Source organism: Nannospalax galili, unplaced genomic scaffold (assembly GCF_000622305.1).
Source record: "Nannospalax galili isolate Female #2095 unplaced genomic scaffold, S.galili_v1.0 scaffold911, whole genome shotgun sequence".
Classification (NCBI taxonomy): domain Eukaryota; kingdom Metazoa; phylum Chordata; class Mammalia; order Rodentia; family Spalacidae; genus Nannospalax; species Nannospalax galili.
Window position 1 is genome coordinate 940,977 of NW_008329642.1, and position 10,613 is coordinate 951,589.

At 40.8% G+C, this 10,613-nt stretch overlaps 1 protein-coding gene across 1 annotated transcript in view; it reads right to left on the minus strand.

Moving 5' to 3' along the window:
- Nucleotides 1–10,613, minus strand: part of Sppl3 (signal peptide peptidase like 3) — a 143,174-nt gene that overhangs the window by 35,588 nt on the left and 96,973 nt on the right. The window contains exon 3 of the mRNA XM_008840682.3: nt 1,491–1,579. Coding sequence (XP_008838904.1) covers nt 1,491–1,579 — 89 coding nt within the window. The remainder of the gene's footprint in view (nt 1–1,490; nt 1,580–10,613) is intronic.

The following is a 10,613-nucleotide window of genomic DNA, read 5'->3' on the forward strand; positions in this document are numbered from 1 at the left end:
AAGATTAGCATTACAAGTTCTAGACAAGGAACTAGAAAAAAGAGCAGGGCAAATTTCAAATGTTCATATGAGAGTCCATTGGAATTTCTTGACGAGAACTTCCAAAAGCATCCCTCTGTAGCATAATACACCTAGCTTCAACTACACTACAGCATTTTGTGTGCATGTATGTGAGGAGGTCAGAAGTTGATGCTGGGTGTCTTTATTGTTCTACACTTATTTTCTCAGACAGGGTTTCTCACTGAACTCCTGTTCACGGATTCTACAAGCCTCACTGGTCAGCAAGCTCTAGAGATCCTCTTGTTTCTGCCTTCCCAGTGCTGAGATTACAGATATATTACCGTGCCAGTTTATCACAAGGGTTCTTGGGATTGGAACTCAGGCCCTCATGCCTGCATGGCAAAGCCCCCAGCATTTCATTTTTTTAAAAAAATTTATTTATATGAATGTTTTACCTACATCCCCTGGGACTGGAGTTAAGGATGGTTGTTAGTTGCCATGTAGGTACTGGGAACTAAACTTGGGTCCTCTGGAAGAGCAGCTAGTACTCTTAACTGCTGAATCCCATTACTTCATTTTACATGTGAAATAATAAACTACTGTATGAAAAAACTGTATTTTGTTTATAGACACATTTCTTTCAAAGAACAGATACTCTTCTAAGATCTTAAATATCAGGAGTGACACTCCTAAAGCCTCCTTTTGTGAGTACTTAGAGCAGCCCTCTCTTAACAGTCACTGAATCAAACTATGATCAATACAAAATTACCAGCCTCATCAAAGTATCTACATGAAGCTGGGCATGGTGGTGCATACTTTTAATGCTAGCACACAGGAGGCGGAGGCAGGTAGATCTTTGGGAGTTCAAGGCCAGCCTGGTCTATGTATCATGTTCCAGGCCAGCCAGGGCTACACCTTGAGATCCTGTCTCAAAAAAGCCAAACTAAAAGAATCCCCCCTTCCAAATAAAAACCAAAAACAAAACTAAATGAAGTCATAAGCAGGTAGATACTAATCTACCCCAGTTTTAAGAAACAATTTCAGGCCAGGCATGGTGGCACACACCTATAGTCCCAGCACTTATGAGGCAGAGGCAGGCAGATCTCTGTGAATTCAAGGCAAACCTGGTCTACATAGTGAGTTCCAGGACAGCTGGGGCTACAGGGAGACCCGTCTCAGAAAGGAAAGAGAGAGAGAAAAGAAAGAGAGAGAGAGAAAGAAAGAAAGAAAGAAAGTTAAATTAAAAAAAAAAAAGAAAGAAAGAAAGAAAAGAAAAAAAGAAACAATTTCAGAAGTAAGCTTTTAGCACAAGTTTCTTGTATATGAGCAATCCATAAATTCAGATTTGGAACATAAAAAATTTGACAGATCATAGCACAGACTAGGTTTTATTGCTATACCAAAACGAATCCCAGTAAATGATTAACTGGAGGTATAGAACAAGTTTCAGAAACTACATGGAGCCAAGTTAACTGACACAAATGCCTTACTATTATTGGTGCTGTTGCCATTGAAAGACCCAGAAGGACTGCTACTGTCTTTCTCTTTATCTTGATTTTCAAAGTCCATATTAAGAGACCTGTGGGGAAAAATTGAATAGGTAAGTTTTAGTTCTCTTAAGAAAGAAATCATCAAAGTCAGTCATGAAACAGAATTTTAAAATTCGAAGATATTAGGAGAGAAAGGAAGATCTCGTTGGAACTATGAAAAATAGTTTTTGTTGTCACATCTAAAAAATAATCTACATTTCTTCCACTGTGTCAGTTTAAGAGTTCAAATGTGGTTCAAGCTTCCAGATGTACCCCATGCCCTTTCTTGTGCTAATAACCCAGAAGGAGAAATATTGAGTGCAAATTGAGATTTTTACATGCCATTCAGCTGCTTCAGAAAGGATGTGCTGAGTCTAAATACAACAACAAACAACTAGAATTGGCTGTGGTTCAAAGGACACAATTAAAAAAAAAAACGAAACACACAACAGAAAAGACCACCCGCATGATGCAAGAAAAATACCTGCAAATCATCTATCTGATGAGCATTTGCACTAGAGTAGAGAATGTCCATAATAAAAAAGTCATAATATTTCAGACCTGGCAAGAACACAGAATTATGAAACTTATACATGTTGGTGCTGACAATAACTGACCCAATTACTTTGCAAACAACTACCCATGCCAGATTTGATCTTGGAGTTCCAGCCTCTAGAACTCTGAGAAGGTACATACCTATACCACCTAGTCTATATGGTTGGTATTCTGTATGGTGGCCTGAGACAATAGAGATTACAGATCACAAATGTTACATATTGCAACTTGTTTCATGCATGTCTTTCAATACATTCAATATTAGTAAATATTTTATGCATGTTAAATAAGAACATGTTTTGTTATTGAGGTGTTGGATAAATGTGAACTAGGTCACACTGATAAAGACTACTGCTCAAAGGTGCTGGCAAGATGGCTTAGCTGGCGAAGATCCTGCTGTGCAAGCACAAGGACCCGAGTTCAGATTCCTAGAAGCCATGTTTGGAAGCCAGGTATGGTGGCCTACATCTGTAACTCCAGTGTTGGGATGGGTGTGAGGTGGGGCATAGAACCAGGCAAATTCATGGAACTCATCATTCAGTCAACCTAGCCCAACTGATTGAGCTCCAGGTTCTGAGACAAACCCTGTGGAACTGGGTGGAACTGGATGTGATAGTACACACCTTTAATTCCAGCAATGGGGAGGCAGAGGCAGGCAGATCTCTGTGAGTTCAAGGCCAACTGGGGCTACAGGGAGATCCTGTCTCAAAAAGAACCCCCCCCAAACCGCCCCCCACAAACCCCTACAAAAACCCCAAAATCCATACCAAATCAAACAACCAATCTAAACACAAACTTTTTCCCTGGCTATCTGGGCTAAATTGTGATTAACTTAAAACCTGCTGTAGTGGTGCATTTTCTAAATATTCCAGTTGACAAGAGTTGCTGCAGAGATGATGACTTAGGCAGTATAACAAGGTGCTATGGAAGAAGGATCACTCTCATTGGGACTTTGAGCTTCTCATAAACTTCCAACAACCTTGCTAAAACCAAGCCTTGTCTGATCAATAGAGGGTCACTACTATATAACACAGAAATCTGTATAAATGAGGTAGAAGCCTCTATACAGTAGATCAAGCTGGGAAGAGTAATATCTTCCAGTTTACAAAATAAGATCTCAGGGCCTGGGTTTAGCAGATCCCAGGCTATTGTGACTGGAATTTAGTAACAGTTAAATACACTGCACAGCTGTTTAAATAATATATTTGCACCGGGTGTGGTGGCGCATGCCTTTAATTCCAGCACTCAGGAGGCAGAGGCAGGTGGATCTTTATGAGTTTGAGGCCAGCCTGGTCTACATAGTGAGTTCCAGGACAGCTGGGGCTACAAGGAGACCCTGTCTCAAAAAGACAAAAAAAAATAAATAAATAAAAAATAAAAACAAAATAAATAAATAAAAGATCCTTGTCTTCAGAGCCACCTGTACTATTTTGAATTGTGGGCCTTTATCACAACTTACTTGGTAACTTATTAACTCCACAGGGATCAAACTGCTCGCCTGGCCCTTGAACAGTCTGCCCTGTCTTCACAGACCATTACCCTCATTCTTCTCAGGTCTGCCTCACCATCATAATCTAATTACTGCTATATAACATAAAGTGATGTTAACACACCAAAACATTATTACTTTACACACCATTCAAACTGTACTCTGGCTATTTGCTTACCAAAGAGCAAGTTTGGGTTACTGAAATAAATGTTAAAATGACCAAGAGGGGCTGTCTCAGCAGGTAAAACACTTGTTAAACAAGCCCGATGACCTGAGTTCTCCCTGGAACCCACATAACATAAAGGTGGAAAGGAGAGAACAGACTCCACAAAGTTGTCCTTTAACATGTACACTCTGGCACACACTCCATAAAACAAATCACACACACACACACACACACACACACACACACGTAAATAAATACTTAAATTTAAAAATAAATGGTCAACAGGAGTTGAGCATGGTGGCACATGTCTAAAATTCCAGCTGAGGCAAGAAGTTTCCAAGTTTGGATCACAAGACTAGCTTGAGTTATACAGTGAAATCCTGGCTCAAAACAAAAACAAAACACCAAAAAACTCCCCCCCAAACCCCAAAACTAGACCAAAAGAAAGACTTGAGCTATAGTAATTTCCTCACAGACAACTATTTGCCATCACAGATCCAAATCCATCTAAATCATAGTACATTATATAGTTTTAAAAATTATTTCTGGAGCTGGAGAGATGGCTCAGTGGTTAAGAGCACTGACTGCTCTTGCAAAGGACCCGGATTTGATTCCCAGAATCCACACGGTGGCTCTGAACCGTCCTTAACTCCAGCTCCAGGGGAACCCGAAGCCGTCTTCTGACCTCCGTGACATTACATGACACGGGTGCACTCACATACATGCAGGTAACACACTCATATACATAAAATAAAAATAATAAATACTTTAAAAATTATTCTAAAATTATTTTTGTGTGTGTAAGTATATTATCTTATGTATAAGTATCTATATGTCTAAGTACATATCTTATATATAAGTGCACCCGTGTTGTACAAAGCCCTTGGAGGTCAGAAGAGAGTGTGTTGAACTCCCCTGGAACTGAGGATGGTTGTTAGCTGCCATGGAGGTGCTGGGAACTGAACCTGGGTCCTCTATAAGAGCAGTACTCTTAATGGCTGAGCCATCTCTCCAGTCCCAATATTTATTATTTTATGTGTATGAGTGTATTGCCTGCATGTAGGTAGGTGCACCTGTATGTGCAGTGTCCTTGGCGGTCAGAAGAGGATCCCCCAGAACTGGAGTTAAGGACAGTTGTTAGCCACCATGTGGGTGTTGGGAACTGAACCTGAGTCCTCTGCAAGAGCTTCTTAACTGCTAAGTCATCTCTCCAGCCTGAGTACATTATATAATTTGAAAAAAAAGATTTTAAAATCTTTTATCTGTACGAGTGTTTTGCCTGTATGTATGTATGTATGTATGTATGTATGTATGTATGTATGTATGTATAAGTGTACCATGTCTATACAATGCCTACAGAGGCCAGAAAAGGACATCAGATTCTCTATAAGAGCAGTCAGTGCTCTTAACTGCTAAGCCATCTCTCTAGCCCCCTTTTATTATTATTTAAAAATATTTTATTTACTATTTCTAGTTTATGTGTATGAGTGTACTGCCTGCATGTATGTAAGTGCACCCATGTAGTACAGTGCCCCTGGAAGTCAAAAGAAGGCATCAGAACTCCTGAAACTGAAGTTACGGATAGTTCTTAGCCGCCATGTGGGTGCTGGGATTCAAACCTGGGTCCTCCGCAAGAGCAGTCAGTACTCTTAAACCCTGAACAATCTCTCCAGCCCCTATTATTACTATTATTTTTTGAGACAGGGTCTCACTATGTAGTCCTTCCTGGATGGCCTGGAATTTTCTATCTAGACCAGGGTAGCCTTGAACTCACAGAGAATCACCTGTCTCTGCCTCCTGAATGCTGGGGTTAAAGGCATGCAACACCACTCCTTATAGTATTTTTATTTTTTAACTACAGTATTTTTATTTTTACTTTATATCAACTATAACTGAATGAGAAGTAGTAGTGGGTCAATTAAAGAAGGTGAATAAATATCCAATTACTGATGAATATAAATATCCAATTATTGCCCAGCCAGCATTCAGGAGGGAAGACACAGGACCATGGCAAGTTTGAGACCAGCTTGGGCTACATGGCAAAGAAAAGTCCTATCTCAAAACCAACCAACTAGCCAATCATTGATGCACACAACAGAAGAGGATGATCTTCTGACTAAGCAGTTGAAAATGTTCTAAGGGCTAAAATAGTAGTTAACTTTTGGAGGGATGAGGGGTGGTTTAGGCAGGGTTGAATTTGCTATGTAACCAAAGATGACCTTGAATTTCTCATCCTCCTTCCTCTACCTCCCCAGTGCTGGGATTACAAGTATGTGTCACCATGCTCAGTTTATATAGCCAACACTTACTGAGTGCATACTGGTCAGGCACTGTGCTAGGTGTGGTACAGTCAAGATATTTCCTTTCCTTCTTCCATTCCTCCCTCCTTTCCTATTTCTTTTTTCCCCTTCCTTCAGTGCTAGAGATGGAACCCAGGGCTTCAGACACACCATGCAAATGCTCTACCACTGAACTACAACTCCAGCCCAAGTGTTCTTTGATTCGTAGAGCAATCCTGTGAGCAAGGGGACTACAAATCCCAATTAATATTTATTTTGTCCTGGAAAGATTATTAATAGTGCCCTTCTTTCAAAAACATTCAAAATGTCTTGGTTTGGACAGTAATAAGATCACACTTCTTGCATATCTGAGCTTGCTATGGACTGAACTGTGTCCTCACAAAATCTGCACGCTGCAGTTTTAACCTCAGTACCTTAGAATGCACCTGTATTTGGAGACAGAGCTTTTAAAGAAGCAATTAAAAGTAAAATGGTATCCTTATCAAAGATGATGAGGAGATACGGGCAAGGGTAAGGGAGAGAAAGACAGAGACCAACTTCACAGATGTCTGCACATGAGGAGGCATGAGGAGGCAGCATCTCCATGTGCAGACTCTGCCATCCATAAGCCAGTGAGAGAGGGGCATCAGAATGAATCTGCCTGATCACATCTTAGATCTTGGACTTTCAGCTCTCAGAACCAAGGAATTAAATCTTCCTGTTTAAGCCAACCAGTCTATGGCATCTTGCAAACTAATACAGAGATGCCATATTACCATCTCTCTAATGTAAGGATACTGAAATTCCTTTTAAAAATATTTTTATTTTATGCGTATGAGTATACTGACTGTACGTGTGTAATGTAGTGGGCACGGAGGTCAGAAGAAGGCACTGGACTTCCCTGGAACTGGAGGTCTGGATGGTTGTTAGCCACCATGTGGACGCTGGAAATTGAACCCCGGTCCTTTGTAAGAACAGTCAGTGCTCTTAACTGCCGAGCCATCTCTCCAGCCCCCAAGGACACCGAAATTCTTATGGTGTTACCCTGCCTTACCTTTTATCACCCTTTCCAAAACAAGTGGACTTCTAACCTCCCCACCTCGTTAAGAGGAATGTAGGTGATAATCACAATACAAAATATGTATTTAAAACAAAGATTTTAAAAATAAGAATGATACAAAGCAAGAGACCCCTGAAACCTTATTCTCTAGAGAGGAATGCGTTTAACATATATTTGCTTTTTTAAATATATGTGTGTGTGTGTGTGTGTGTGTGTGTGTGTGTGGTGCACACATCATGTGAGCACCTGCAGAGGGCTGGCCAGAGGATGATGTCTGGAGTCTTCCTTTATCACACTCCACCTTAGTTTTTGAGACAGGGTCTCTTACTGAGCCTGAAGCTGACTTTTAGGCTATGCTGGCTGGATCTGCTTCTCTCCTCCCACCCCCAAGATAGGATTAACAATACCCATGGCCACATCCAACTTTTACATGGGTGCTGGAGATTGGAACTCAGGTCCTCTTGCTTTCATGCAAGCACTCCTACCCACCGAGCCATCCCCTAGCCTACCACTGCCACTATCCCTGCCTCTTCTGTTCCTTTTTAGTTGGTCTTTTTGAGACAGAGTCTCCCTGTAGTCCCAGCTGGCCTGGAACTTGCTATGTAGACCAGGGTGGCCTTGATCTCATAGAGATCTGCTTGCTTCTGCCTCCTTCCTCTGTGCACCACATCTTGCCCTTCTTTTTAAAATTATTATTCACTCGGGAGGCTAAGGCAGGTGGATCTCTGAGTCTGAGGCCAGCCTGGTCTACATACTGAGTTTCAGGTCAGCTGGGGCTACAGGGAGACCCTGTCTCAAAAGACCAAAAGAAAATTATATTTTTATTTTTATTTTATGTGTCCGAGTGTATTGCCTACATGTATGTAAGTGCACTCATGTCATGAAATGCCTGTGGAGGTCAGAAGACAGTGTTGGATTCCCTTGGAACTGGAGTTATGGATGGTTCTTAGCTGCCATGTGGATGCTGGGATTCAAACCCGGGTCCTCTGCAAGAGCAGCCTTCTCTCCAAGCTGCCCCCCCCCCTTTTAAGGCAGAAGTAACATATATCATCTGACCATTTTTCATTTCATAGTATATTAGGGATCTTTTCCTATCAGTATATTTTCCTCATTAAAAAAATAGCTATAGTTTCTCCTCAGTCCATCTGATCTTTTATTAGTTTTAGATGAGCTGCAGGTATGCTGTTTTACTACAAACATTAAGACCAGAAACCTTTTTATATGATGATATGGTTGAATCTGGTGCTGAGAGGAACCCTAAGGCCAATTAATTAAATTAGTACCATGCACAGCAACAGCTGATCACATAAATTCCAAGTTTGGTTCTAGTTACTATGATGTACATTTGACAAGAAGTTTATCAGAACACTGTATCAGGAAGATTTTATTCAGGTTGAAATCTAGTTGTATTTGTTCTTAAGGGCTTTTTTTTTTTTTTTTAAAGGTAAGAACTAAATCAGAAGGAACAGAATTTTGTTTTATTTAAATTAACTGGGACTACAGCGATGGCTCAGCTAGTAATGTGCATACCATGCAATTTTGAGTTTAGATCCCCAGCACTCAAGTAAAAGCCAGGGGCAGTTGCACACATCTGCAACCCCAGCACTGAGGGCCCAGAGACAGGTGGATCTGTAGAGCTCACTGGTAAACCAGCCAAGATGAACTGATGAGTTCCAGGTTCAGTTAGAGATCCTATCTCAAAAAGTAGGGTGGAAAGTGATCACAGAAGACAGTGATGTCGGCCTCTGGCTTCCATGTGTATGTGCACCCATACACATACACTTATGTGAACATGGACAGACACCAACGCTCCTCCCAAATTAGTAGCCTGACGTGCTGCAGCTCAAAAATGGCCTTACATATGGTAGGCAAGTGCTCTGCTACCGAGCTACACCTCCAGCCTGAGAACAGAGCTTTTGGAAATCAATGCAGTACTTTTAATATACTCATGTACATTATGTCCTAGGCCTGCTTTGAAAACTTGCACTGCTTGCCTCAGGACAAGAGGAGACAAGGACTTACATTTAGGCTTTGTTATGTCTGTGAATGTTCTGGGATTAATTAAGACAATGAGGTCTGGATTCACCTGCAACAGAGTCCTGATCTGGACTGCTGGCATGCTTAAGAGATTCCAGTGAAGCATGAACAGCCCACTCACTTTCCCAGATGGTGTAAACGGTAACCTTAGGATGTTCTTTGCAGTCAACTGGTCACCTGGTGCACAGCTCCCTCCTATCAACTATGCACCTTCAATTTGGCAAACAACAACAATAACAAACCCCCCCCAAAACCACATTTTCCTGTAATGCTTACAGGGAAAGGTACTATAATTTGTTCAACAAACGTTTATTTATTTAAATGCCTACTATGGAGGGCTGTGAAATGTCTAATATTCTTTATATGAGTTGGTGAGAAAAAAGTCTGTCTAAAGACAAAGAACAGTTGCAACTCACTCACTCAGACAATTGTTGGGTTCTTTTTATCTAGGGCACTGAAAGGAAGTTTTAAGTTTCTTTCTTCTTAAAACTGACTGCTAGAAAGTTTCCTGTAGTATCTGTAGCCATTAGCAGTCAGGTCATTGGTACCATGGTATATATTTTTAGTTTTATTTTTGGCTCTAGTCTGTCTCCACCCATATTTTTCTTTGGTCCCATTTTAATTTAGCTTATATGTCATCACAACTTAAAAACTTGGTAAATAGCCTGAGGTCCTTTATAACAGGGCCAGTGAACAACGACGACACAATTTCAGGAAGCACAATGGAGCCGAGTGCAGCTCCGAACACTGCATTTGTCCATTCATCTGAATTCTGGGAAGAGTGCCATGGGAAAACTGGACTTTTTATTTTAACGTTTGACTTAAAAATTTTTTTTTAATTTTTATTTTCTGTGTATGAGTGTATTGCCTGCATGTGAGTGCACCTGTGTCGTGCAATGCTGTGGAGGTCAGAAGAGGTCTTCAGATTCCCCTGGAACTGGAGTTAAGGATGATTCGGAGCCACCGTGTGGATGCTGGGAATCGAACCCAGGTCCTCTGCAAGAGCAATCAGTGCTCTTAATCACTGAGCCATCTCTCCAGCCCCTTAATGTTTGACTTTAAGAATACCATATTTGGTAAGTGGGTACACTGAAAGGAAGAATTCACTTGACCTGAGTAAAGACTGTAAGGTTGAACTTAGCTTTAAGTTAAATGTGTTCTTAGAAATCAGTGCTTTTCCTCCTAAGTTGAACATTTAAAAATGAACTGATGAAACTGTTAAGACTATAAAGAAATCTCCCATATTATAATGGATGGAGCCATCCCCTACATTATTTAACAAGTTCAGATTTCCTAAAGCAGGATGGGATCCAGAATGGTAACGTGCAGCTGGAGAGATGATGAACTCAGTCAGTGCCATCAGACACCACGGCACTGGTCAGCAGTGGGAGCCTTGTTTCCATAAACTCAGTCTAACTAGTTATATGTACTTTGTATGGAGGGCAGCAGAGCTTATGCTTAAAAAAAAAAAAAAAAAAAAAAAAAAAAAAAAAAAAAA